The sequence below is a fragment of the Xyrauchen texanus genome, chromosome 11, assembly GCF_025860055.1.
Source record: "Xyrauchen texanus isolate HMW12.3.18 chromosome 11, RBS_HiC_50CHRs, whole genome shotgun sequence".
NCBI classification, from domain to species: Eukaryota; Metazoa; Chordata; class Actinopteri; order Cypriniformes; family Catostomidae; genus Xyrauchen; species Xyrauchen texanus.
The window spans coordinates 555,587-583,525 of NC_068286.1; the positions used below are offsets into that span (position 1 = coordinate 555,587).

General features: G+C 39.9%; 2 protein-coding genes across 3 annotated transcripts; both read left to right on the top strand.

Moving 5' to 3' along the window:
• The first annotated feature begins 4,932 nt into the window (after positions 1–4,932).
• mvb12a (multivesicular body subunit 12A) lies at positions 4,933–16,766 on the top strand. Its single transcript, XM_052137886.1, has 10 exons — positions 4,933–5,019; positions 5,691–5,786; positions 5,873–5,956; positions 6,053–6,152; positions 6,682–6,811; positions 14,769–14,909; positions 15,183–15,298; positions 15,529–15,581; positions 15,875–15,934; positions 16,156–16,766. Exons 2-10 carry the CDS (start codon positions 5,691–5,693, stop codon positions 16,219–16,221), a joined length of 846 nt encoding a protein of 281 aa, XP_051993846.1. The 5' UTR covers positions 4,933–5,019; the 3' UTR covers positions 16,222–16,766.
• An 869-nt stretch (positions 16,767–17,635) lies between these two features.
• akap8l (A kinase (PRKA) anchor protein 8-like) lies at positions 17,636–27,561 on the top strand. 2 transcript variants are annotated; one of them, XM_052138196.1, is made up of 13 exons: positions 17,636–17,727; positions 18,708–18,746; positions 20,550–20,757; positions 21,777–22,290; positions 23,112–23,229; positions 24,404–24,456; positions 24,613–24,646; positions 25,305–25,425; positions 25,508–25,649; positions 25,787–25,892; positions 25,985–26,115; positions 26,199–26,294; positions 26,576–27,561. In XM_052138196.1, the coding sequence occupies exons 1-13, from the start codon at positions 17,706–17,708 to the stop codon at positions 26,912–26,914; spliced, it is 1,923 nt and encodes a 640-aa protein (XP_051994156.1). In that variant the 5' UTR covers positions 17,636–17,705; the 3' UTR covers positions 26,915–27,561. The 2 variants fall into 2 exon arrangements, with proteins under 2 accessions (XP_051994156.1, XP_051994157.1); XM_052138197.1 differs by having other exon boundaries at positions 23,115–23,229.
• The last annotated feature ends 378 nt before the right edge of the window (positions 27,562–27,939 follow it).

Genomic DNA, 27,939 nt, shown 5'->3' on the forward strand with positions numbered 1-27,939 from the left:
TTACAGCAGCAGCCAATCGCGTGCTTGTCTACAGCAGCGTGTGCGGTCCTGAAACTCATTCATAAACAAACTGAATGACCTGGTACATGTAGCGGCCGACTGAATGAGAGGGGCATGTTGGTCTTTAATTCAGCATCGGCATGTGAGTCTACCTTCTTCATCACGGAGAGAAAAGGGCGGAAGAGATATTAATTTGTAAAAGTTTATACACGTTAAGGGGATTTCACATGACTCGAGTCAACGCTGCCGAATACATTAGTCAAGTTATTTTATTGTAGAGCACCTTTCACAACACGCATCGTTTCAAAGCATCTTTACAGAGGATCAGCATTAACAGATGATAAAACTCCATCCCCAGCAGCATCACCTTTAACCCAAGCAGCACCATCGTCAGTAGTTGGATTATGCGTCCGGCAGCGAGTCAGGGTGACTTGCACGCACTGTGGCATTCAAATAAATAAAAGGAACTTGCTGGTTCACATTAACAGAAAACATAGGCAAAGGGTAACTGAAATTTCAGCTAAACGGCACCTGTCATGCCAATGCAGTGATGCCAAATATGCTGTTGATAAATCATTCTTTAAGCCGTGCTCTCCTATACATGTTCAGAAAAACAAGCCAAAACCCAATTTGTGAACTGGATGAATGCAAGACAAATGCTGAAGTTGCAGTCGGGAGTGGAATTCTTCCTTATGAGTGCAGGTATCTAAAGTCTTCGCTCTTCTGCCCATGAATGGACACCATATTCATCATTTTGGAGGAGGAGGTTCTGTCAGAAATGGATACTGCGATGATATTTCGGGACACAAGGAAGCAAAGTTGCTTAAACCACCAAATAGCAGCTGATGATGCAGGTGTTCCACGTTCTGTTGAGGTGAATGTTGGAGGGCCTCCTTCTGCAAAGTCATTTTCAATATATGAGCCGTAGATATCGCAGCATGGGCAGCAGAATAGCAGCATATGATCCTGGCACTGCCCATGTGCCAAAGCAAGACAGACATGTCTCCATACAACAACTGCACCACCTTCCAGCCAATCAGAATCCAGTATTGAGACTGACTATGGTATAATACAATATGATCAACTTTGTTTTCTGCTTACATGAGACTGCTCCAGAAGATATATTGTTGTATAATATTTAAATGTGTTGTGTCATGGAGACGTCATGGAGGTCTCCCCATCTGTGCCAGACGTCATGGAGGTCACCCCATCTGTGCCAGACGTCACGGAGGTCACCCTATCTGTGCCAGACCCCATCTGTGCCAGACGTCATGGAGGTCTCCTCATCTGTGCCAGACATCATGGAGGTCACCCCATCTGTGCCAGACATCACGGAGGTCACCCCATCTGTGCCAGACGTCATGGAGGTCTCCTCATCTGTGCCAGATGTCATGGAGGTCACCTCATCTGTGCCAGATGTCATGGAGGTCACCCCATCTGTGCCAGACGTCATGGAGGTCACCCCATCTGTGCCAGACGTCACGGAGGTCACCCCATCTGTGCCAGACGTCATGGAGGTCTCCCCATCTGTGCCAGACGTCACGGAGGTCACCCCATCTGTGCCAGACGTCACGGAGGTCTCCTCATCTGTGCCAGACGTCACGGAGGTCACCCCATCTGTGCCAGACGTCATGGAGGTCACCCCATCTGTGCCAGACGTCACGGAGGTCACCCCATCTGTGCCAGACGTCACGGAGGTCACCCCATCTGTGCCAGACGTCATGGAGTTCACCGCATCTGTGCCAGACGTCACGGAGGTCACCCCATCTGTGCCAGACGTCACGGAGGTCTCCCCATCTGTGCCAGACGTCACGGAGGTCACCCCATCTGTGCCAGACGTCACGGAGGTCTCCTCATCTGTGCCAGACGTCACGGAGGTCACCCCATCTGTGCCAGACGTCACGGAGGTCACCCCATCTGTGCCAGACGTCACGGAGGTCTCCTCATCTGTGCCAGACGTCACGGAGGTCTCCTCATCTGTGCCAGACGTCACGGAGGTCTCCTCATCTGTGCCAGACGTCACGGAGGTCACCCCATCTGTGCCAGACGTCACGGAGGTCACCCCATCTGTGCCAGACGTCACGGAGGTCACCCCATCTGTGCCAGACATCATGGAGGTCACCACATCTGTGCCACACGTCACGGAGGTCACCCCATCTGTGCCAGACATCATGGAGGTCACCACATCTGTGCCAGACGTCATGGAGGTCACCCCATCTGTGCCAGACGTCACGGAGGTCACCCCATCTGTGCCAGACGTCACGGAGGTCTCCTCATCTGTGCCAGATGTCACGGAGTTCTCCTCATCTGTGCCAGACGTCACGGAGGTCACCCCATCTGTGCCAGACGTCACGGAGGTCACCCCATCTGTGCCAGACGTCACGGAGGTCACCCCATCTGTGCCAGACGTCACGGAGGTCACCCCATCTGTGCCAGACGTCACGGAGGTCTCCTCATCTGTGCCAGATGTCACGGAGTTCTCCTCATCTGTGCCAGACGTCATGGAGGTCACCTCATCTGTGCCAGACATCATTGCTTTTGTGTCTTGTTTGACTATTTTTTGTTTATGTAATAAACTTTCCTGTTTCATAAAAGTGTTTGAGCAGCACTTGACTAATTACATTATTATTGAAATGTCATATCTTTTGACTCTGCGGTGATGAAACGGATTCTGCTTGCCTGTGATTGGGTGGAGGAGAACAGAACTCACTTTGCTGGTAAAGTTCAGTTACCACAGGTCATAAGGATGAACGAGGATGATGCCTTGTTGGCCATAACAATGCAGGACCTGTTTATTGACACTATTTCCTATGAAGGTGAAATGGATGAGGACAAAATCCAGACTCCTTCCTTTTCACCTTTGAGAGAATTGAGGACATGGAAACATATGATAAAATTAATATTCATGTGTCTTGCCTGCACAACCCTCACCTTCCACAAGATCACTGATGGGGTAGATCTGGGTAAACTTTGTTTTGTATTGTCTTGTAGTCTTGCAGTTTTGTATCTTATATCTTATTATACAGTTTGTTCCTAGATTAAAGATTGATTTTTATGTTGCTGTACATTTGATTAAGACAGTGATTTGATAAGATGTGGACTGAGTCCATCCAAAATGATATTCCATGTCAATTAAATCCAAACTACACTGTTGTACATGCATTAATTGTTCTTTTTGAGGTGGAGATCCAAAGTGTTCATATAAAAGGAATAATCGAGATAAGACAAGCAAATAAGTAATCATCTTATTTTTGTATCACACCTGCGAGGGCAACTCAGTTCCCAAGTTTAAAAGCAAATAGCATATTAGGAGCATCATTTATTACATTAATTTAATTGAGATCAATTCACAAATAGCCTTAATACATGGGGAAGAATAAAAGCAGGGGTGCACAGATAGTCAGACATGCCGTTTGGCACAGAAACAATGCAGAGAAATCATGAAAAATGTTAAAGAAAGGTCAGGCGATATCAGCTATGCCAGCATCTCCAGTTCCATGTCAGTCTTATGGTTACTTTGACCTAATCTTTTCGCATCAACAATAAAAACAATTCCTCAGAGGTTAAGTTCGACCTGAAGAAGGTCTTGCATTAACGTTAACAGCCATTAGTTTGCAACATGAGTGCCGCTTCACTAGATCCATAGAGGAGGAGCTAGACTAGGCCAAGAGAGGAGGAGCTTGCTCTGATTACCACAAAAAATAATTTAAATGCATTCCTCCCTTTAATAAAAGCACAAATGTGTTCCAGTGAGACACTCACTGTGGAAGTCAATGGGGGCAATATTTGGAGGGTTTTTTTTAATGCAGGAATATGAAGCTTATACAGTGGATATTATAGTTTTATATTTTATTTCTGTGAAATGTGTCACTTTGGTTTTCAGTGGCATTATATAGGTTGTAGTTTTTACATTAAAGGTGAAAACATTCTGATATGATTCATATTTGTTTTAATTTTTTACATCACAAAACCTGTGATGTCTAGACTTTAATATCCACTGTAATTTCATAAAATAACTTGCATTAATTATTCTGTTAAAACTCGTGTATTATATACGAAGTAAAGTTGTTTATTTCGTTTTTATGTTCGTTTTAGGGTTTATGCGTGACGTCATCATGGCATTGAACTTGTAAAATTCGCTTTCTTTCTTTGTTTTGCACATTACATGAACAAAGAACAATTCGAAAAAGGTCAGAATCAAAGAAAATAAATAAATATAATTAATCATGCATTAAAATGATTGAAAATGAAATGAAAAATAATTTTGTAATACTTTTTATTTTTATTTTTTTTTATTCAACTTTCATAAAAGCTTACAATGACATTTAACATCAAACATAAGACAAACAGATATTGGGGGAAACATAAAAGTGATCTTACATTATACAGAGTAAAACATTAAATTCTACAGAAATTTTTTTTCAAAATATGAGATGGTTTTATGCACTTCTTATTTGTAGTGATTGACTTCAATGAGTCATAAAATATTTTAAGATCTTTACAAAATAAATTAAATGAGGGTGTTATAGACATTACTTTAGCTTTATGTATATGAAACTTCCCGAGAAGAATTATTAACTTTAATGTGTTATCAATTATATCTGAGCCAGTATTACAATCCAAGAAGAAGATCATAGCCTCATCTATTCTGATTATTTTGTAGAATGCATCAAAAACCATCATAGATACCTGCTTCCAAAAGTCTTCAGAGTATTTACAATTACAAAATAAATGAATAAGAGTTTCAGATTCAAGATTACAAAAACAACAAATGTTGTAATACTATATTCATAGAGATGTGTATTCATTCGTCACGAAACTTTTCTGTCCCGTTATGAGCATGCGCACTACCGCTGTGGCGTCATCACGTTCCCTGACCCGTTCTGAGCATGCGCTCTACCACTGTGACGTCAGCATGTGCACTGTGGGAGTTGCAGTCCTTCAGTGTTCACTTCCTGTTCAGTGACTGCGGTGAGTTCAGTTCAGTTTGACAAGAAGAAACTTTACAACAAACAGCCTGTAAGTACTCAATACTGCTCAGATGTTTATCAGACTCATCCTCAGCACTGTTCAACTTTACATGTTGAATATAGTCGGTATGTTAAACTAATGAAACAATGATCAGTGCTGCGTCGATCTCAGAAACGGGTGATAAACCATCGATATTCATCAATATAAACGGTGTGATTAACAGATGGATGGACATACAATAAATCAAACCATTATCCTCTTTTTATTTCATAACATGTTCAGTGTGATGTTTAGCTCAGTTAAAGGGACAGTACACCCAAATTACATTTTTTTTTCATTTACTTACCTTGTTTTTTGTTTTGTTCCATTTGTGTATGACTTTTTGTCTTCAGTGAAACACAAGATGAGATGTTAGGCAGTATGTTATCCTCAGTCACCATTGACTTTCATTGCTTTTCCCCATACAATGACAGTGAATGGTGACTGAGTCTGTTATTCTGCCTAACATCTCAGAAGACAGTAAGTCACTTTATGAGCTCCAATCAACTTCCTTTTTGTCTTTGATAATAAAGAGCTCATTAAATATATCTTAAAATAAAATAAACAAGTGTAGAAGAGAGAAAGATGATGAAGACTGGATACTGTAGCATATAGTTTTGGGGACATTTAAAATCTGTCACTATTCTGTTGAAGCTCCATTAATGTGTGTGTGTCTCTAGATGTCTGTGTTTGAAGTATCTAGCGCCACCAGCAGGCCCATCACTGCGGTGGCATGGGCATCTAACGGGACCACCTGCCCCAGTCATTTCACCCTGGTAACCATGACAACCACTCACACCTGCACACGCTATCAGATATTTGAATCTCCTCCGAGTCATCACTGAATGGTGTGTGTGTTTAGGTCAGTCTCACTGAAGATGGCGTCTCCGCTAACTTCAGTCGGGGGTTTGGACTCAAATCAGGATACTTTATGTGTTACAGCAAGGTGACAAATATACAGTGAACTTCAAAGTATTCAGGTTTAACCGCATTAATGTAAAACAGCAAAGCAAGTGTCATAAGTACAATGTTCTCTCTGAAGGATCTGTCTGGAGGGATGGTCGTGGCAGATGTGCAGGTGATTTCTGATAAAGAGACGATTCCTCACGGATACTGCTACATCCCAGAATACCTGGAGCCCAGTAAGAACATCCACAAACCTGCCTGATTTAGGACAGAAACATACTCTACACAAGTACACAAATGCAGACATGAATGCTGGGACAATTCATTACATTGTGCATTATGGCATTACTGTGGTGGCAGCAATCCTCAGTACTCAAGAGAACGATAGAGTTTCCTATAAATGTCTTTGCCATTCAACCAGATGTGTTATTATTCAGATAGCTATAAACATATACATTTTAGCACTTTAGCTTAAATAAGGTTAACTTAAAGTTGACTTCAATGTTCTTAAATCCTTTCCGCCATGACAGTAGTTGACCTGAATTAGAAACCCCATTATAGAAGATGCTGTCTCAGCTTCAGGATTTCAGTTTTGGCACATTTTGGACAACAAATAAACAATAAATCGAGCTTGTGTAGGTATAAGTGTTTGTGTTCACATACTGGTGTACAGTCTTTTTTAGGTTTTACATTGTCCATGCAAATCTCACTCTCGGCCTGCTGTGTTTATCTCAGTGTAAGTGTAAACCGTGTGTGTGTGTGCAGAGGCATCTGTTGGGAAGAAGAAGCGTGTCTGTGTGCGGATTGTTCCTGTGGGCAGCATTACAACAGCAGTTCTAGAGCTCAGACTGACGGCCAAGAACAAGACCATGCTGCAGCAGTACACCTGCCTGGGGTGAGATGACACCTGTTCTAGAATCAGACACACTATATATCTGTTCTAGATTCAGACACTCTATATATCTGTTCTAGAATCAGACACACTATATATCTGTTCTAGATTCAGACACTCTATATATCTGTTCTAGATTCAGACAATTATATCTGTTCTAGAATTCGATACTATATATATATATATACACACACCTGTTCTAGAATCAAACACTATACACAGCTATTTTATAATCAGATACTATATACATCTACATTAAAACACTATACGGCTGTTCTAGAATCAGACACTATACGGCTGTTCTAGAATCAGACACTATACGGCTGTTCTAGAATCAGACACTATACGGCTGTTCTAGAATCAGACACTATATACAGTATATCTGTTCTAGAATCAAACACTATACACAGCTATTTTATAATCAGATACTATATACATCTACATTAAAACACTATACGGCTGTTCTAGAATCAGACACTATACGGCTGTTCTAGAATCAGACACTATATACAGTATATCTGTTCTAGAATCAAACACTATACACAGCTATTTTATAATCAGATACTATATACGTCTACATTAAAACACTATACGGCTGTTCTAGAATCAGACACTATACGGCTGTTCTAGAATCAAACACTATACGGCTGTTCTAGAATCAGACACTATACGGCTGTTCTAGAATCAGACACTATATACAGTATATCTGTTCTAGAATCAAACACTATACACAGCTATTTTATAATCAGATACTATATACGTCTACATTAAAACACTATACGGCTGTTCTAGAATCAGACACTATACGGCTGTTCTAGAATCAGACACTATACGGCTGTTCTAGAATCAGACACTATATGGCTGTTCTAGAATCAGACACTATACACAGTATATTTGTTCTAGAATCAGATGCTATACACAGTATATTTGTTGTAGAATCAGACACTATATACAGTATATCTGTTCTAGAATCAGACACTATACACAGTATATCTGTTCTAGAATCAGACACTATATACAGTATATCTGTTCTAGAATCAGACACTATATACAGTATATCTGTTCTAGAATCAGACACTATATACAGTATATCTGTTCTAGAATCAGACACTATACACAGTATATCTGTTCTAGAATCAGATGCTATACACAGTATATTTGTTGTAGAATCAGACACTATACGGCTGTTCTAAAATGAGACACTCTCTATATATGTTCTAGAATCCGATACTATACACACCTGTTCTAGAATCAGACACTGTACACAGTATATCTGTTCTAGAATCAGACACTATACGACTGTTCTAGAATCAGACACTATACACAGTATATCTGTTCTAGAATCAGACACTATATGGCTGTTCTAGAATAAGACACTATATATAGTATATCTGTTCTAGAATCAGACACTGTACACAGTATATCTGTTCTAGAATCAGACACTATACGGCTGTTCTAGAATCAGACAATATATGCAGTATATCTGTTCTAGAATCAGACACTATATGGCTGTTCTAGAATAAGACACTATATATAGTATATCTGTTCTAGAATCAGACACTGTACACAGTATATCTGTTCTAGAATCAGACACTATACGGCTGTTCTAGAATCAGACAATATATGCAGTATGTCTGTTCTAGAATCAGACACTATACGACTGTTCTAGAATCAGACACTATACACAGTATATCTGTTCTAGAATCAGACACTATACGGCTGTTCTAGAATAAGACACTATACATAGTATATCTGTTCTAGAATCAGACACTATACGGCTGTTCTAGAATCAGACACTATACACAGTGTATCTGTTCTAGAATCAGACACTATACGGCTGTTCTAAAATCAGACACTATATGGCTGTTCTAGAATCAGACACTATACGGCTGTTCTAGAATCAGACACTATATGGCTGTTGTAGAATCAGACACTATACACAGTATATCTGTTCTAAAATCACACTATATGGCTATTCTAGAGTCAGACACTATATGGCTGTTCTAGAATCAGACACTATACACCGTATAGCTGTTCTAGAATCAGACACTATATGGCTGTTCTAGAATCAGACACTATACACAGTGTATCCATTCTAAAATCAGACACTATCACGGTTGTTCTAGAATCAGACACTATACACAGTATATCTGTTCTAGAATCAGACACTATACACAGTATATCTGTTCTAGAATCAGACACTATGGCTGTTCTAGAATCAGACACTATACACAGTATATTTGTTCTAGAATCAGATGCTATACACAGTATATTTGTTCTAGAATCAGACACTATACGGATGTTCTAAAATGAGACACTCTCTATATATGTTCTAGAATCCGATACTATATACACACCTGTTCTAGAATCAGACACTGTACACAGTATATCTGTTCTAGAATCAGACACTATACGGCTGTTCATAAATCAGAAAGTTTGTACAGATGTTCTAGAATCAGACACTATGCGGCTGTTCTAAAATCAAACACTATACACAGTATATCTGTTCTAGAATCAGACCCAATACGGATGTTCTAGAATCAAGCACTATACGGCTGTTCTAGAATCAGACCCTGTACAGCTGTTCTAGAATCAGACACTATACGGCTGTTCTAGAATCAGACACTATATACAGTATATCTGTTCTAGAATCAGACACTATACGGCTGTTCTAGAATCAGACACTACATGGCTGTTCTAGAATCAGACACTATACGGCTGTTCTAGAATCAGACACTATATACAGTATATCTGTTCTAGAATCAAACACTACACAGCTATTTTATAATCAGATACTATATACGTCTACATTAAAACACTATACGGCTGTTCTAGAATCAGACACTATACGGCTGTTCTAGAATCAGACACTATACGGCTGTTCTAGAATCAGACACTATATGGCTGTTCTAGAATCAGACACTATACACAGTATATTTGTTCTAGAATCAGATGCTATACACAGTATATTTGTTGTAGAATCAGACACTATATACAGTATATCTGTTCTAGAATCAGACACTATACACAGTATATCTGTTCTAGAATCAGACACTATATACAGTATATCTGTTCTAGAATCAGACACTATATACAGTATATCTGTTCTAGAATCAGACACTATATACAGTATATCTGTTCTAGAATCAGACACTATACACAGTATATCTGTTCTAGAATCAGATGCTATACACAGTATATTTGTTGTAGAATCAGACACTATCACGGCTGTTCTAAAATGAGACACTCTCTATATATGTTCTAGAATCCGATACTATACACACCTGTTCTAGAATCAGACACTGTACACAGTATATCTGTTCTAGAATCAGACACTATACGACTGTTCTAGAATCAGACACTATACACAGTATATCTGTTCTAGAATCAGACACTATATGGCTGTTCTAGAATAAGACACTATATATAGTATATCTGTTCTAGAATCAGACACTGTACACAGTATATCTGTTCTAGAATCAGACACTATACGGCTGTTCTAGAATCAGACAATATATGCAGTATATCTGTTCTAGAATCAGACACTATATGGCTGTTCTAGAATAAGACACTATATATAGTATATCTGTTCTAGAATCAGACACTGTACACAGTATATCTGTTCTAGAATCAGACACTATACGGCTGTTCTAGAATCAGACAATATATGCAGTATGTCTGTTCTAGAATCAGACACTATACTGACTGTTCTAGAATCAGACACTATACACAGTATATCTGTTCTAGAATCAGACACTATACGGCTGTTCTAGAATAAGACACTATACATAGTATATCTGTTCTAGAATCAGACACTATCACGGCTGTTCTAGAATCAGACACTATACACAGTGTATCTGTTCTAGAATCAGACACTATACGGCTGTTCTAAAATCAGACACTATATGGCTGTTCTAGAATCAGACACTATACGGCTGTTCTAGAATCAGACACTATATGGCTGTTGTAGAATCAGACACTATACACAGTATATCTGTTCTAAAATCACACTATATGGCTATTCTAGAGTCAGACACTATATGGCTGTTCTAGAATCAGACACTATACACCGTATAGCTGTTCTAGAATCAGACACTATATGGCTGTTCTAGAATCAGACACTATACACAGTGTATCCATTCTAAAATCAGACACTATACGGTTGTTCTAGAATCAGACACTATACACAGTATATCTGTTCTAGAATCAGACACTATACACAGTATATCTGTTCTAGAATCAGACACTATGGCTGTTCTAGAATCAGACACTATACACAGTATATTTGTTCTAGAATCAGATGCTATACACAGTATATTTGTTCTAGAATCAGACACTATACGGATGTTCTAAAATGAGACACTCTCTATATATGTTCTAGAATCCGATACTATATACACACCTGTTCTAGAATCAGACACTGTACACAGTATATCTGTTCTAGAATCAGACACTATACTGGCTGTTCATAAATCAGAAAGTTTGTACAGATGTTCTAGAATCAGACACTATGCGGCTGTTCTAAAATCAAACACTATACACAGTATATCTGTTCTAGAATCAGACCCAATACGGATGTTCTAGAATCAAGCACTATACGGCTGTTCTAGAATCAGACCCTGTACAGCTGTTCTAGAATCAGACACTATACGGCTGTTCTAGAATCAGACACTATATACAGTATATCTGTTCTAGAATCAGACACTATACGGCTGTTCTAGAATCAGACACTACATGGCTGTTCTAGAATCAGACACTATACGGCTGTTCTAGAATCAGACACTATATACAGTATATCTGTTCTAGAATCAAACACTACACAGCTATTTTATAATCAGATACTATATACGTCTACATTAAAACACTATACGGCTGTTCTAGAATCAGACACTATACGGCTGTTCTAGAATCAGACACTATACGGCTGTTCTAGAATCAAACACTATACGGCTGTTCTAGAATCAGACACTATATGGCTGTTCTAGAATCAGACACTATATACAGTATATCTGTTCTAGAATCAAACACTATACACAGCTATTTTATAATCAGATACTATATACGTCTACATTAAAACACTATACGGCTGTTCTAGAATCAGACACTATATGGCTGTTCTAGAATCAGACACTATACACAGTATATTTGTTGTAGAATCAGACACTATACACAGTATATCTGTTCTAGAATCAGACACTATATACAGTATATCTGTTCTAGAATCAGACACTATATACAGTATATCTGTTCTAGAATCAGATGCTATACACAGTATATTTGTTGTAGAATCAGACACTATACGGCTGTTCTAAAATGAGACACTCTCTATATATGTTCTAGAATCCGATACTATATACACACCTGTTCTAGAATCAGACACTGTACACAGTATATCTGTTCTAGAATCAGACACTATACGACTGTTCTAGAATCAGACACTATACACAGTATATCTGTTCTAGAATCAGACACTATATGGCTGTTCTAGAATAAGACACTATATATAGTATATCTGTTCTAGAATCAGACACTGTACACAGTATATCTGTTCTAGAATCAGACACTATACGGCTGTTCTAGAATCAGACAATATATGCAGTATGTCTGTTCTAGAATCAGACACTATACGACTGTTCTAGAATCAGACACTATACACAGTATATCTGTTCTAGAATCAGACACTATACGGCTGTTCTAGAATAAGACACTATACACAGTGTATCTGTTCTAGAATCAGACACTATACGGCTGTTCTAAAATCAGACACTATATGGCTGTTCTAGAATCAGACACTATACGGCTGTTCTAGAATCAGACACTATATGGCTGTTGTAGAATCAGACACTATACACAGTATATCTGTTCTAAAATCACACTATATGGCTATTCTAGAGTCAGACACTATATGGCTGTTCTAGAATCAGACACTATACACCGTATAGCTGTTCTAGAATCAGACACTATATGGCTGTTCTAGAATCAGACACTATACACAGTGTATCCGTTCTAAAATCAGACACTATACGGTTGTTCTAGAATCAGACACTATACACAGTATATCTGTTCTAGAATCAGACACTATACACAGTATATCTGTTCTAGAATCAGACACTATGGCTGTTCTAGAATCAGACACTATACACAGTATATTTGTTCTAGAATCAGATGCTATACACAGTATATTTGTTCTAGAATCAGACACTATACGGATGTTCTAAAATGAGACACTCTATATATGTTCTAGAATCCGATACTATATACACACCTGTTCTAGAATCAGACACTGTACACAGTATATCTGTTCTAGAATCAGACACTATACGGCTGTTCATAAATCAGAAAGTTTGTACAGATGTTCTAGAATCAGACACTATGCGGCTGTTCTAAAATCAAACACTATACACAGTATATCTGTTCTAGAATCAGACCCAATACGGATGTTCTAGAATCAAACACTATACGGCTGTTCTAGAATCAGACCCTGTACAGCTGTTCTAGAATCAGACACTATATGGCTGTTCTAGAATCAGACACTATATACAGTATATCTGTTCTAGAATCAGACACTATACGGCTGTTCTAGAATCAGACACTACATGGCTGTTCTAGAATCAGACACTATACGGCTGTTCTAGAATCAGACACTATACGGCTGTTCTAGAATCAGACACTATACGGCTGTTCTAGAATCAGACACTATACGGCTGTTCTAGAATCAGACACTATACGGCTGTTTTATAACCTTTGTTTAACCAGGAAGTCCCTTGAGACTAAAGTCTCTTTTTCGAGGGAGACCTGGCCAAGACGGCACACCAGTTACAATTTAAGTACAAAATACAACATGGTCAACAAACAAACAAGCATCACACATAGAAAAGAACAGGTCACATATGGCAGTTACATTTTTGAGTTATATGGCATTTTAACATGGTCTTAAAATCATTTAATGGGACTAGATCAGTTAGATGTAGCAAATTTTGCAAGTTATTCCAAGACCATGGCGTAAAGTAAGAGAAGGCTTTTTTCCCCAGCTCAGTAAAAACCCTTGGAACCTGGTAAGAAAGCCACCTCGTGGATCGGAGATGAAAACTGCTGGAATTTTTCATCAGGAGATTACATAGATATGCCGGCAATTTACCCAACATGGCCTTGTATAGGAAAATATGCAAATGAAGTTGTCTACGTAGACTTAATGACGACCAGCCTACCAGTTCATACAGCGTACAATGATGAGTACGGAAACCAGAATCAGTCACAATTCAATGTTCTTGAATCAGACACTATACGGCTGTTCTAGAATCAGACACTATACACAGTATGTCTCTTCTAGAATCAGACACTATACGGCTGTTCTAGAATCAGACACTATACACAGTATGTCTCTTCTAGAATCAGACACTATACGGCTGTTCTAGAATCAGACACTATACACCGTATGTCTCTTCTAGAATCAGACACTATATGGCTGTTCTAGAATCAGACACTATACACAGTATATCTGTTCTAGAATAGTGTCTGATTCTAGAACAGCCGTATTGGGTCTGATTCTAGAACAGATATACTGTGTATAGTGTTTGATTTTAGAACGGCCGGATAGTGTCTGTTCTAGAATCAGACCCAATATGGCTGTTCTAGAATCAGACACTATACACAGTATGTCTCTTCTTTCTCTTCTTTTCTTCTCTACACAGTATGAATCAGACACTATCTGGTCGTTCTAAAATCAAACACTATACACAGTATATCTGTTCTAGAATCAGACCCAATACGGCTGTTCTAGAATCAGACCCTATACGGCTGTTCTAGAATCAGACACTATGTACAGATGTTCTAAAATCAGATACTATATGTATCTGTTCTAGAATCAGACACGATACAGCTGTTCTAAAATCAAAGAGTCTTTAATCATGCTCTAGAATCAGGTACTCTAGTCACTCTAACGTGTGTGTTTGCATTACAGGGACATGAATGGATTTATTGTCTGGTGTTTAAAGGGCCCGTTCTCCACTCCAGTGCCTCAGGCCAAGCCTCGTAGTGTTAGTCTGGACTTGAGAAGTCTCTCACTAGATGGAGCTGGACCACCACTGCCTCTCAAACCCAGGTAGACTCTTGCAAATCCAGAAACAGATCGTCAAACCCGGTGAAACTTCCCAAACCACACTATAACAGTTGACTGATCTGAATCGTAAGACAGATGCAAATCTGCCATTTGCCGCTGGAGTATCTACTCAACTAGACACATGTATTTATAAGACTTCAAAGAAATGGATGGTTTCCAGGATGTTGCTATGTGGTTGCTAGGATGTTCTGAGGGGTTGAAAGGGTGTTGGTAGGTGCAGACTTCACCCAGTATCTGTCTTGCTTGTTTCCATAGCAACCATCCTGCTGCCCCCCCAAAGGTCAGTCGACGTCGCAGTAACCTAGAAACGAGCAAGTCATTGGAGGTGGTGTCCGACAGCGGTAACCATAGTAACATCTATGGTATAACAGGTACAGCAACCATTTGAACTTCACCACATCATCACTGTATCTGTCTTGCTACAGGAATGATCTGCAGTTCATTATCAACTCTAAATCATTATCATTTGTTCCCTGAGCTCCAATAATAATGTTAGTCATAATTTAGTTTTTCATGACATTTTCCATCGCTGAAGTAACAACAATATTGCGACTTGTCATTCTGTTGCGAAACACTCTTGTTTATTGTCTCTCATGTTCAGCGATGGATGGAGTTCCTTTCATTCTACACCCGAAGTTTGAGTCGAACACAAAGGTGAGACATCACTGATTATCTTTACATGTCAGGAATAATGTTCAGTCAACTGATCATTATGGAAAAATAAAACCTGTCTGGGTGATCAGGAGCCCATACGCAGAACTGTGCTCATGACACTACCATAATACACTACACCTACTTACCAAATAATGCATGAACGTTAATGATTTACGTGTGAATGATTTCATTATGTGAGAAGAGAGTGTGGAGTGATACGAAAGACATCACAGACATCATTGTAATTCCTTGTAAGCCGTGTAATAAAGGACTCCTCTGTCTGTGTCTATCAGGTGTCTATAAGTTCATTGTGTGATATCCGGATAAAATCAGTGCTGGACATTGAGAACGAGGTGAGATCTTTTCTCATTTTACATTTTCTGCATCATGATGTTTAATTGTTTTCTAATTATCCACTGAGAAGACATCATTTTGAGAAAACGTAGTGACGTCTCTCCCTGAGGACTTTTGTTTTGAATTTGCCTTTAGTGTGTTTAGTGATTAGTTGCTTCAGGTTCTTTGTGTGTTAGCTCATTATATATTTTATTCTTAATCATGAATTGTGTTTCTGCAGTATAACTACACATTTGCAGTGGAAGAACTGGCATCAAAGAGAATCCGTCCATCGGTGACAAACTGAGACAAACTCTTGTGTCAGAAGGCATTTGATCAGTGATATTTGGTGCTTTTCTGCTGCAGTTTTTTCTTCCTCATCGGTCACTCTAATTCTTGTTTCATTATGTGGGTTGGTTAAACATGAAGGATTGTCTGTATCCAGACTCATAATGTTGCTATAAGCTTTCCATGTGTTACTGATGTGTCTTAAAAACACCCACAGGCAAATCAAAGCGCCTGCTTACTACAGATATGTTATTTTATAAGTGTAAAGCCAAAACAGGGTTTCGAACGATATTTGAGTTTTTACATAACTTCACACTAATATTCTTTATTTATCTTATAAAATAGGCTATATATAAATTTCTGAAATGGTGGGACCAAACGTGTATGTTCTTTGTATTGTACTTGCATCTTTTGACTATTTTTATATATCTGATCATTACTCTATGGTGCTTTGTGAGTTCTTTAAATCACATTTCTACTTGCTCTGCTGAAATCTGCTTTTTTGTGGAAATTGGCTAAAATGTTCTTAATCAGATTTCGTCTGAATAAATGAATAGATTTAAAGGGAAATCACATTTGAATACATTTTGTGTGATTTGTTTTTTTTTTTGTACACAATATTTAGACCTAATACTGCCATTTTTTATTGTTACTAGATTGGTAATATTTTTTTTTTTATTATAGTTTAATTTATATCTAATCCACCAAAAGCTACACACACATATTTAGAAAGTGCAAGACAGCAGTTGCCCCAGTAACTCAATCCGTTACAATAATAATGTGATAGAATCATGGATCTTTATCCAATAACAGACAGCAGACCAACACTATTTCCTAAAAGATTACTCAAGCCATTAGCGAGCTGATCTAAAGCAGACTGTTAGTAGATGTAAACTAAATATTTGTGATGTGTCTTTGTGTAAGACAATTCGATATTTCATTTTGAAATATTTTGAATCGGTTTAGAGGTTTGATTCGTTTATATTTTCTTAGAATTACTAGAGGAGAATTTCATGTTTTGTTCTTGAACATAAGTCACACACAGCCATTCATCGTGTGTGGATGTGGAAGCCGTTGTGTCTTTGAAAACAGCATGTTGATTACGCGTCGCGAAATTAGACTACAAATATCAGCCATTTTGTAAAGCATGGAGCACACATGCAGATGGGATTTGTAGTCCTATAACAACGTGTTTTTTAGGTATTTACCCCGTATGAGTAAGTTCTATAACATAAGTGAAAGTCTCTTCAATTAATTTGAACAACTGGATTTATTTCACTCATAAATCTAAAACTAAACATTTGTAATTGTTCTTTGTGTGAGAAAATTCAAAACACACTTTTATTTTGAAACATGTAAATATCGTCACTCCGCGCGCTTTTCCGGTCATTGAAGGTTGATCATTGGTCCGTTCAGACGTCAGTCATATTTGTGGGTGGAGTCAGTGCGGCCTATTCCGAGCGCTTAGTTCGCACACAATCACTCATTCTCTTCTGCTGCAGGATGGATCGAGGATATTCTTCAGGTTTTTACTCTTTATATATTTTATACAAACATTTGTTAACTGGAGTCACAATGTGTTTATGCAAACGCAAGCCAGAGATGTTTTACCGTTTAAAGTGCGTGGAATGGCGCAGTTTGTATGTTTTACATATCCAGCCCTCATTAATGGATTTTGTATAAATTGAAAGATGTTTCATCATCGATTGTTAATTAATTTATCACTAACCACATGTGTAAATGTGCCGGAGGAAGATCTTTCACGTATTAATGCGTTTATCAGTTTATAACGGCAAAACTCGTCGAATTTGTTTCACGTTAGTGCTTTAAAATGTAAATCTGTAAAGATTTTATTAATCTATGTTATAGAGATGTGTATGAAAGAAGCGCGCGCGATTAATCGAGTTACGCGCATCGATTGTTTCGCGTCTAAAATCGCGTAATTCTGAATCGAGACGGAATAATGGGTTTAAAATCTGATTTCGCTTTAGAAAGTGTTTGAATAAGTGAAATGGAGGCGCTGTGTTGTTGTAAGATGGCTGCCGATTATCTATTGTTCGATTAATCGATGCCGGTCACATTTAATACTATATAGATTAACTGTAGCAGTTTTGTGTTTGTATCGGTGTTAAAGGGGACATTCACCTCAAAAGTGTCATGCTCATGGCGTCCATGAATGTTCATTTTTTTGGGTTAACTATCCTTTTAATGTGCTGTTTATTCAACGCATTGCTGTTTTATTCTGTTATTTCTGTTTTCTTACTAGTATTTAAATTCTTAAACACCCTGCATCAGATAATGTTGACATCAGGGGTGAATGTTTCCCCAAACAGATGTTCTCTTGATAAGTGTTACTCTTTGCAGCCCGCGTTGTGATTTAATAATGTCTTAATGTATATTTTGAGATGACCGTGGGCTGCGTGAGTATGTTTATCACATGCTTATCAAATATAAACTACTGGGAATGCAGTAATGGACAAAGCTATTGTTTCTTGAATGCTTCAGGATTCTCTGGATGGGGAGGTGCCGGAGGATCATCCAGAGGTGAGGAACGCATGTTTATTCATTTATTTTGAATGTGCGAAACTGCAAAATAAACTAACTTATTAGCTAGTGGTGCCACAGAATGACTGTTTGACTGTTAGATTATCGTCTGAGAAAGTCACGGCCAACCGGCTTTACGATTATTTGCTTATTATGCAACAGCACTGGGGCAAAAATTTGTTTTTATCACAATTGAACCTGTTAGTGGACATATTTATTAGTGATATATGGATGATGAGCACAGCCCTACAACAGGGAAACTGATAAATGCACAATAAATAAATGGGCGGTATTTAGTAAGCGGTGTTCCAACATGGGGCTCAACGCCTCTTATGTGCATCCTGAGTTCAGTGATGTGCTTCAATGTTACTGTTTTCTGTCAGACACCCCGACATAAATAATCAACAACAGATGTGGGTCTGTGTATCTCAGCGAGTATTGTCTATCACACCTGGAGTCGCGAGTTTGAGTGACTCCAGTCAGGTCTCCTTAGCAACCAAATTGTTCGGATTGCTAGGGAGGGTAGAGTCACATGCGGTAACCAAATTGGGCCAGTTGCTAGGGAGGGTAGAGTCACATGAGGTAACCAAATTGGTCCGGTTGCTAGGGAGAGTAGAGTCACATGAGGTAACCAAATTGGGCCGGTTGCTAGGGAGGGTAGAGTCACATGAGGTAACCAAATTGGTCCGGTTGCTAGGGAGAGTAGAGTCACATGAGGTAACCAAATTGGTCCGGTTGCTAGGGAGGGTAGAGTCACATGGGGTAACCTCCTCGTGGTGGTGATTAGTGGTTCTCTCAATGGGGCGTGTGGTGAGTTGTGTGTGGATCGTGGAGAGTAGCATGAGTCTCCACATGCTGTGAGTCTCCACGGTGTCATGCACAACGAGTCACGTGATCAGATGCGCCGATTGACGGTCTCAGAAGCGGAGGCAACTGACACTTGTCCTCCACCACCCGGATTGTGGCGAGTAACCGTGCCACCACGAGGACCTACTAAGTAGTGGCAATTGGGCAGAAAAGGGGATAACCCCACCCCCAAAAAAACAAACAAACAATTAATCACTTTAAAGGCACCACAGCTTTTTATTTTGGGTCAGTGACAAATGGGGGTTGTCAAGATGAGCAATTAAAAAACATTTTAAAAGCATGCATAATGTTTCATGTCATTTATGGTAACACTGAATGCACCTGAACAAGTGGTGTAACCACAAAAGATTGAGAAATATTACACATTTTATCCTTGTAGAGTGTTTGTAAGTGTCCATCAAAAGAATGATAATTTTAAAATATCATATGAAAATTAACATTATCTCAGTTTTACTTGTATGTGTTTTTGCAATATTGAGCGGGACATGCTGAAAGCACCTCTGTTCTCTTAATAATCTGAGAAATTGTGTAAAAATAAAAACACTAATTATTGCACTGCAATAGAAGAGTGCATTTATTGCACATGAATTTCCCTGTATATTATCATATTTTTATGAAAAACACGAAACGCCAATTGACACAAACCAGTTACACCACCTGGTATTGCTTCTACAGTCAAACCGTATAATCGCGGCATCCCTAATGCCATAGTCTCAGTAATGGGGAACTTTAATGGCTCAAGTTATCAGGCATTGGTCTTGACAGAATTTACATTTTTGGATGTTCTTTTAAACTTGAACCCCACCACATACGTTCATTGAACATACATTCTAACTTCTTCCTTTGGGAATTTGTGTTTGGTGATGGATGATTAATTGAATGTCTCTTGAGCATTCTTGATAAACACATTCTCTCTTCTCCTTCCTGGGGACTCAGGCTCGGGCAGTTATGACCTGTATGGCTATAAAGACAGTGGAGAGAGATTTGGAGGGGGTAGTTATGACCGCACGAAGAGGGGTTTGTCTGGAGGATCTCTGCTGTCCTCTGGGTCAAACGCAGATGATGTCATTGCCAAAATCAACCAGCGATTGGACATGCTGACGCAGCTGGAGGGGGGGATGAAAGGTGGAGCTCGCGGTGACAGGTAACACACACACACACACACTGGAGTTCACTTCACTAGATATGTGAGATCCTATTATGTCTGAAAATGGATTGGAGCTCTCGTTTTCCATCCAGCCAGATGTTGAATAGATTCAATACATAAGCCAATTTTCTTAATAATTGGAAATGGAAGTTTATCAGTACTTCAGTTATTAGTAATGTAGGATGCACATTTGACCTCACTCTGCAGATGTTGACCATTTTTGCAAGGACAACCTCAGCAATAACTGCCTTCCTTCAGTTTATCCCTACAACAATTGGTTTTGCTCATTAGAAGTGTTGTATTATGTCCTCAAGGTGCAGGCAGATGTTGTTTGTTTCATTGAATACATTCAGGTGGGATAGCCAGAAGTTCATGCTTTGCTTGAATTGGCTTCTACCATTTAAATGGGTGTCCTGTTTCCATATTGATTGGCAATTACGAAAACAACACCGATTTAGTCATTGTCTTGTAAAGGCTCTCTTGAGAATGTTGCTTTGCTTACAAGTAATCAACCCACTTCCACTCAATAATATTTAGTTCACAGAACTGACTGTTCCTTCACAAATAATGCTAATCTTGCCATCCCCGAACCCCAAAGGATCACCCCATATCTCAGATTTGCTCCCCTTCCTGTGTTAACTATAACCAAAACACATCAGTACTTTGTCAACTGTGCAATTTTGGCTTTTTCTAGATTGTTGCCTTATATGTCCATCTGAGCAACCATTGTTCTGAAGCCTTTCCACAGCCTGACAGCTTACACTGCCTTTGCATCTCTTCCCACAATACAATTGCAATCTTTGTCTACAGACTGGCCAATGCTGTGGAATGGTTTGATTGAATGATAACTGATCAAAGTGCAATTTGTCACCCATTTTAAGTTTATTTGAACAATAGAATCTTGATCAATGACATCATTTGAAAAATGATGAAAATAAAAGCCAACATATAAAGACTGAATCACTTAAAAGGTGGTCATTGCTTTACCTTTGCTCTGCGCCTCCATCCCTCTGCAGGTTTGAACAATACGAGTCTTTTGACTCACGCTCCTCCTCCCTCGGCTCCCGTGATCTCTACAGATCCAGTAACTTTGGTTACAGTGACACCCGGGTTGACATGATGGCCCAGCGTGGAGGCATGGGCTTTGGGGGCATGAGCGGAGGGGGTGGTGGCGGCTATGACAGTGCCACCTCTGCTTTCGGATCTGCCAAAATGTGGCCAAATCAAGACGCCTTCTCGGGCTCCGGCTGGCGGGCAAGGCAGAAATCCCCACGAAGGGGCGGAGCATCAGGGGGGCGCGGCTTCAGCCGCAGGCAGGACTCCTCTGTCGGGGGAGGAAGTGGGCGGGGTGGAGGCCAGGGCCGCTCCCCTGCAGGGCGAGGAAAGCTACCCTCGCTCCTGGCCCATCGCATGTACAACGAGAGCGGGGCATTCCAGTCTCAGCAAGGCCGCCAGGACTTCCCTATCCGGAACTTTGGAGGGGGGCCAAGGGCCAACCGACAGCGCGGCCGCAAGAAACCCCTCAACCGAGTAAGTACTTCCCACTCCCAGCCATCTGGCCAGGGAAGCTGAGAGACCAGCGTTCACCCTGCATGTAGGCTAACTTTCAGCGCAGTCCAGCTGAACTCCCAATGCCTTATGTCTCTACTGCCCCAGTTTGTGCCCACTCCAAATTAAACAATTCCTTTTATTCTTTTTTGCCAATTCCAGTTAAACCCAAAACAGAAGAATAATTGTAAAGTATTTATCTATAATACAGCTCACAATGCCTCAGGCACAGTGGTATGATGGTTACAAATCAGTACACACTAAGATAATCTGAAGCTGTGTGTATTTATGCTGGTAAGTGCATGTCATATTTACCATAGTGCATTTAAATTTTAGTTTGTTGAATGGTTAGTCCAAAATGATCATGATTTTCTCATCCTCCTGTTGATCCAAACCCATATGACTTTACGTTTTGTTTCTGATAAATCAGACACCAGATGTTTGGACTACATGTAATACTTTTATTGTCCTTTTTTGGAGTTTGACAGTACCTGTCCGCTTTCACATGGGTCGTATTAAAAAGAGAAACATGGACATTAATCAATTTCTTTTGTGTTCCATAAAATAATAAGTCATAGGGTTTTCTAACAACACTGGGTTATTAAATAACGACTGTGTTTTTGCTATTGGATAAACTAACCTTTAAAGGTAGTGCTTGAATTATTGTCCTCTCAGTGTTAGCAGCAGTTTACGGAAAATCAGAATGTGTCCATGCGTGCGAGTTTTGGGTTAGATTTGGTATGAATGGATGGTGATGCAGTGGTTATATACACACACGTGATGCAGTTTTTGTGTTGCCATAGCAGCAAGTAAAGTCTCAGCGTGTTGGACAGAAGAAAAGGAAACAGACCCTGAGTGCAGTGGGTGAGCCAGAGTCAAAGATGGGCAAAACTGAAGCCACAGGAGACAAGCCTGTCAACGGTACTGTTCTAAACTTCATACCTATCCCTATATTGCCTCCAGAACTAATGTTGGTAAAGCTCTGTACCAACAGCAGATCTGCAAGGGTTCTAATTTCCATAATTCCTCCAGAACTATGGTTGGTACAATCCCCATTTGCCTCCAGTCCATATAATGCCTTCAGAACTTACTGTTGGTACAATCCCACAAAGCCCTCAGTACTACAGTTGGTACAGTCCCCATAACCCCTCCAGAAATACTGTTGGTAGATTTCCCAGATCACCGTTTGGTACAGTCCCTATTGCTTCAGTTCAACTTTTGGTACAGCCCTCCATAATGCTTCCAGATCTACTGTTGTTACCACCCCACATTATGACTCCAGAACTACCATTTGTGTAGTCCTCATAATGCCTCCAGATCAACTGTTGGTACAGCTCCCCCAGAACACCTGTTGGCATGGTTCCCAAAATGCCTGTTGGCATGGTTCCCATAATTCCTCCAGAACTATTGTGGGTACAGTTCCTATAATGCCTCCAGAACTACTGTTGGGACAGTCCCCATATTACTTCCAGAACACCTGTTGTTGCATTCCTTAACACCTCACAAACTACTGTTGGTACAGTCCCATAATGCCTCCAGATCTACTGTTGTTACCACCCCACATTATGACTCCAGAACTACCATTTGTGTAGTCCTCATAATGCCTCCAGATCAACTGTTGGTACAGCTCCCCCAGAACACCTGTTGGCATGGTTCCCAAAATGCCTGTTGGCATGGTTCCCATAATTCCTCCAGAACTATTGTGGGTACAGTTCCTATAATGCCTCCAGAACTACTGTTGGGACAGTCCCCATATTACTTCCAGAACACCTGTTGTTGCATTCCTTAACACCTCACAAACTACTGTTGGTACAGTCCCATAATGCCTCCAGATCTACTGTTGGTACAGACCCACAATGCCTCCAGTTTTGCCGTTGGTACAGTCCTGTGATCCCTGCAGAATTGTTTTATTTTATTATTTTTCATTCCCAATGATGCCTACAGAACTTCCATTGGCACATTCCTGGAGTTGTCCCTGTAGTTCCTTCAGAACTACTGTTGGCACAATCGGTGCCTCCTAAACTGCTGTTAGTATGGTCCAATCTCTGCATGTCCCAGTCTGTCTTTTTGTTCAAAATGTGTACTTGTTTTTCAGAAGCAGCAGCTGGAGAAAAGAAAAAGGACTCTGAGGATGTAACAACTGCTGATGTGAGTGTGGGCGGAGCTTTATTGTGCGTGTGATGTAACAGAACAATCACTTCTTAAAATGTGATGTGTAACGAAATGGTGTCGAGTCTGACATTCGTGTCATTTCATATTCAAAGGTTTTGCTAAGCAAAATTGTAAATGTTCTCTGCTTTTCAGGAGTCCAGCCCAGGAGATGGTGGAGAGAGTGCTGGTAAGTTTGAGTTTTGCTTCCTTATTGATTTGAGGACATTAGGAAAATTATTTTATTTATTTAATTTAATGTTTATTTGACAGGGACAAATGCATAAAACATTGCTTTATAAAGAATACAAAGTAGATGCCACGCATACAGGTTTCTAGCCATGACTAATTTGCAACCCCTGTCCCTGGTTAGGCTTTTAAAATTAAAACAAAAATTACAGAGTATTGAGTTTAAAATTTATAACTATGAAAATACATACAATAAATACATCCCATACATGAAATAAGATATGGGCTTAAGTGGATGTAGAAATCACTATAAACAGAGTTTAGACACATTTAACAATACAAGAAGACAAAAGTGTGCATATGTCTGTGCGTGCTAGCATATGCAACATTATGTTTGTATGCATTGTGTTGTATCCTATACAGTCAGTGTTCACAGAGTTGTTTCAGTTTCAGCCATTGCTTTAAATGTGTATTAAAAACCTTGAGTTCTGTCAATGTTTTAATTTCGGATGGTAAAGCGTTCCACAAACGTATGCCTCTTACTGAAAATGATGTCTGACCAACATTATAATCTGAATGAGTGCAAGAAAGCTATGTGTGTGTGTGTGTGTAATCTCTGGTAGAGTGTCTCTCTTTCCAATACATCTGTCTCTCTTCAGGTCCGTCCAATCAGGAGAATGGTGCTCAGACCAAGGGGAAACAGTCTCCACTCTCTGCGTCCAAAATCAGGAGGAGGAGGGGCTTCTTTGAAAAGACAGGGGTCAAAGTCTCTGCTCACAGGTCAGATTGTCCATCCTTCATTGAATGCAGTGTTCTCGGAGGCATGTTTGTGTTTCATGAGCGTGTCTCTGTTGGTCTCCAGGTTGACCTTCGCATGTTCCATCTGCAAGTTCCGCTCCTTTTACAGCGACGATATGGCCGCCCATCTGGAGAGCAAGTTCCACAAAGATCACTTCAAGTATTTGTCCAATCAGCTTTCAAAACCCACCAACGACTTCCTGCAGGTACAGACACTTGCACTTACATGGGAATCTATATCAGTGGAAACGTATGAGCTGGTGTCCGGTCAGTTTGTGCACATCCTGTCGAAGCCCGGTGAGTTGTGTTAATGTGTGTGTGTGTGTGTGTGTGTGTGTTGTAGGAGTATCTAAACAGTAAGTTTAATAAGACAAAGCATCTGGTGAGTCATATGGAGAATCACAGCGCCACCATCTGTCAGGTGTTCAAAGACCAGGATCTGACACGAGGTACGACTCTAAACTCTGATATTCTGTCTCTCGGTTGAGGTGCGAATCCGTCTTGCTTAACTAGTTTCTCGTGTGTGTGTGTGTGTGTGTAGATATCGGTATGGAGCACTTCATGAAGAAGGTGGAGGCGGCTCACTGCACAGCCTGTGACGTCTTCATCCCAATGCAGCACCCACTGATTCAAAAACACCTCAAATCAAACGACCACAACTACAACCGCAAGGTACGCTCTATTCAATTATTATCAAATGTTCATCACTCACCTCTTCTTTCACTGACTCTCTGCCCTGTGCTGTTGGGTTTCAGGGTATGATGGAGCTGTCGAAGAAGTCGAGTCTGTCTGTGGCTCGCAGTATTCTCAACCACAACGTTATAGGCAAGAAACTGGAGAGCTTCCTGAAGGTTTGTCTGTTTTCCATTATTCATTTGGAAGCTGGTTTTGTCCAAAGTGACTTATTGAACCTGTACATTATTCCCTGGGTGTTGAACTCATAACTTTGCCGGAGATGCTAGATGTATACTTATTTTAAACATGATCGGCCACTGACTGCTAACAATTAGGGTTCGACCTAGATGCTTTTTTTTTCCTGTTCATGGTTGACTGTGTTTACGTCCGCTTATTAGTAATTGGTATATTGAAATAGCTTGATTTATACATATACTGAGTTTAATTCGTTTTGCAGGGTGAAAACCCGTTCAACATGAACCAAGAAGACCAGGATCCCGAGGACTCCATGGTGATGGAAGTGTCTGATTTGACCAGTGAAAGCCTGAAGGAGCTGACTCAGGAAGAGGAGGTCCCTGTAGAAGAGGCGGAGCCTGTAGCAGAAACCATTGGGAAAGGGGAGGGGATTGATGAGATGGAGATGGGAGGCGCCAAAGAGGAAGAGGGTGCAGTGGTGTGCGAGGAGGAGGGTGTAGAAGGCGTAGAGGAGGGCGAGGAAGAGGCTGGCGTGGCTGAGCTCAGCAAGGTCATAGATGAAGGACCGGAAGGAGATTCTGATGTTGTGACGGTCGAGTAATTTTGACAGGAAAGGAATCCTTCACCCAAAAAATTATTTTATTTCCATCATTAACTGTCACTTATTTGGCTTCATACCTGTATGGCTTGCTTGCTTCTGTTGAATACGAGAGATAAGGTCCTATTTTCAGCCTCCGTCATCGTTCCTTCATTGCATTTTTCCTGCAGTGACTCAAAATGTTAACTGAGACTATGTGTCACGAGAGAACTGAATTTTCTTTGGGTGAACTATTCCTATTTGAAAATCATCCACCTTCCAAAGTGTTAATAGGAAAACTTAGTTTGGATCCGGGTGGAAAATCTTCCCAAAATGCTCTCTGTAGCCTGAGAACCAATCAGAATAAAGCCCTGTCTTGTGATCAGATAATTGCTAGATTGTCCCGCCCCTCAAAGCCTATTTCGTATCATTAAAGCATGCATGTTTCTGTGGAACGGCTCCTTTTATAGTGAATATGTGACTGTTTATGTGCCTTCTCATATGAGTTTAGTCTGAGTTTGAGAGTTGAACTTTAGTTTTAACGAGACGTCTGCCGGCACAGATCTTTACAGGTTGCGATATGAGTTCATGTACTTTTCGTTCTCTGCTCTTTTTGTGATTTATTTTGTGGTTGTATTACAGTTTCTGCCCATTAAATGTTTGTTAAATTATGTGTGTGTCTTTGATCTTTAATTGAACATTATATTTGATGTGATTGCTCATGGACCCCTGACAGGGTAATTATGAAGACTTCACTTGTGAGATGTTGTATGTCTGCACACAACAGTAATGATGCATGGCAGAAACATTATTATAAAGATCATTATAGAATTGAATGATCTTTTATAGGCACTCATGTTTATACAGAGGTGCTGTTCTTTAATATTGTAAACATTCATCTTGGTTACGGAGGTCGATGTTGCATCAATAATGAAATCTGTATTTCGATTTGATGGAACCGTGGACGTCATTTATTGCTGTTTTTGTTCCTGTAGATATCAAACTCCTTTCAATAACAATAAATGTAACAATCCCAGCTGAAATATAAT